The sequence below is a fragment of the Aquila chrysaetos genome, chromosome 11, assembly GCF_900496995.4.
Source record: "Aquila chrysaetos chrysaetos chromosome 11, bAquChr1.4, whole genome shotgun sequence".
Lineage (NCBI taxonomy): Eukaryota > Metazoa > Chordata > Aves > Accipitriformes > Accipitridae > Aquila > Aquila chrysaetos.
In genome coordinates, this window is record NC_044014.1 from 42,533,125 (window position 1) to 42,534,801 (window position 1,677).

A 1,677-nucleotide genomic window follows, 5' to 3' on the forward strand; every position below is an offset into this window, starting at 1 on the left:
ACCCACGAGCCTTTTGTTATATTTCCCTCCCCTGCCCAGTTGAGGAGGGCAGTGATAGAGCGGCTTTGGTGGGCACCTGGCATCCAGCCAGTGTCAACCCACAACAGGCATGAATTCAAACATCTGTACATGAATGTGAACATCAAAAATGCAAAAGCAGAGAAAACACAAGTCTGCCCTGGGAAAAACTAGGACTAACCTCTGAGGAGAGATGAGCAGCTTACTGCTGCTGAAGATGAAACCATTGAATAAGTTTCCTCAGGGCATCCTTGAGCTCCCGGTTCCTCATGCTGCAGATGAGGGGGTTCAATGCTGGGGGCAAAACTGAGTACAGAACTGCCACCGTCAGATCCAGGGATGGGGAAGAGATGGAGGGGGGCTTCAGGTAGGCAATGATGCTGGTGCTGATAACCAGGGAGACCACGGCCAAATGAAGGAGGCACGTGGAAAAGGCTTTGTGGCGTCCCTGCTCAGAGGGGATCCTCAGCACAGCCCTGAAGATCTGCGCATAGGACAGCACAATGAAAACAAAACATCCAAGAACAAGGACAAAACTGCTGACAAGCAGAACAACTTCCCTGAGGTAGGAGTCTGAGCAGGAGAGCTTGAGGATCTGGGGGATTTCACAGAAGAACTGGTCTATGGCATTGCCTTGGCAGAGTGGCAGTGAAAATGTGTTGGCAGTGTGCAGCACGGCATAGAGGAAACCACTGCCCCAGGCAGCTGCTGCCATGTTGGCACAAGCTCTGCTGCCCAGGAGGGTCCCGTAGTGCAGGGGTTTGCAGATGGCAACGTAGCGGTCATAGGCCACGAGGGTGAGAAGAAAATACTCCACTGACATCAAGAAGAGAAAGAAAAAGACCTGAGCAGTGCATCCTGCATAGGAAATATCCCTGGTGTCCCAGAGGGAGTTGGCCATGGATTTGGGGACAGTGGTGGAGATGGAGCCCAGGTCGAGGAGGGAGAGGTTGAGGAGGAAGAAGTACATGGGGGTGTGGAGGTGCCGGTCGCAGGCTACAGCGATGATGATGAGGCCGTTGCCCAGGAGGGCAGCCAGGTAGATGCCCAGGAAGAGCCAGAAGTGCAAAAGCTGCAGCTCCCGCGTGTCTGCAAACTCCAGGAGGAGGAACTGGGTGATGGAGCTGCTGTTGGGCATTTGCTGCCTCTGGGATTTGGGTGCTGTACAAGGAGAAAAATAGATGGAGAAGTCAGCGCAGGCTTCTCTGAGGAAAACCTGTTCTGTTTTCCAGAGAAACCGCCCACATTGTTTCTGTCCTTCTCAAGGGGAACTTCATGCTTCTCCGTCCCTTCAATTCTGATTTATTCTGGCTCAGCATGGCATGAGGCACAGGGACCGCAGCCAACGGGCTCCCCAGGAGTCTGACTTGCTCTACTGCAGACGGGAAACAGAAGTGGAAAAAGCCCCATATATCGAGGGAATCACTGCAGATGGAAACCCTGGGCTGAGTGCAGGAGCCTGGATGCAGTGACTCCGTGGGAATTGCCTCCATATCCTGCAGGAAGAGACGATATTAGGACTTGGGCCACCTCCCTCTGGAAATGCGCCTTGGAAGGGATTTACCTTTTCTAGTTTTACCCTTCTGAACAGAGGTGTTTGGGTCCGAATCAGTCACCACTGACACAGAACCTGCTTTCCCATCAGTTTCCCTCCACCCG

General features: G+C 53.1%; 1 protein-coding gene across 1 annotated transcript; it reads right to left on the bottom strand.

Moving 5' to 3' along the window:
• Positions 1-220: 220 nt before the first annotated feature.
• LOC115348596 (olfactory receptor 14C36-like) lies at positions 221-1,186 on the bottom strand. Its single transcript, XM_030031518.2, has one exon. The coding sequence runs from the start codon at positions 1,154-1,156 to the stop codon at positions 221-223; it is 936 nt and encodes a 311-aa protein (XP_029887378.1). The 5' UTR covers positions 1,157-1,186.
• Between the last annotated feature and the right edge of the window lie 491 nt (positions 1,187-1,677).

Excerpts from the sequence above, each read along its gene's own strand:
- LOC115348596 (XM_030031518.2), bottom strand. The coding sequence starts at position 1,156 with ATGCCCAACAGCAGCTCCATCACCCAGTTCCTCCTCCTGGAGTTTGCA.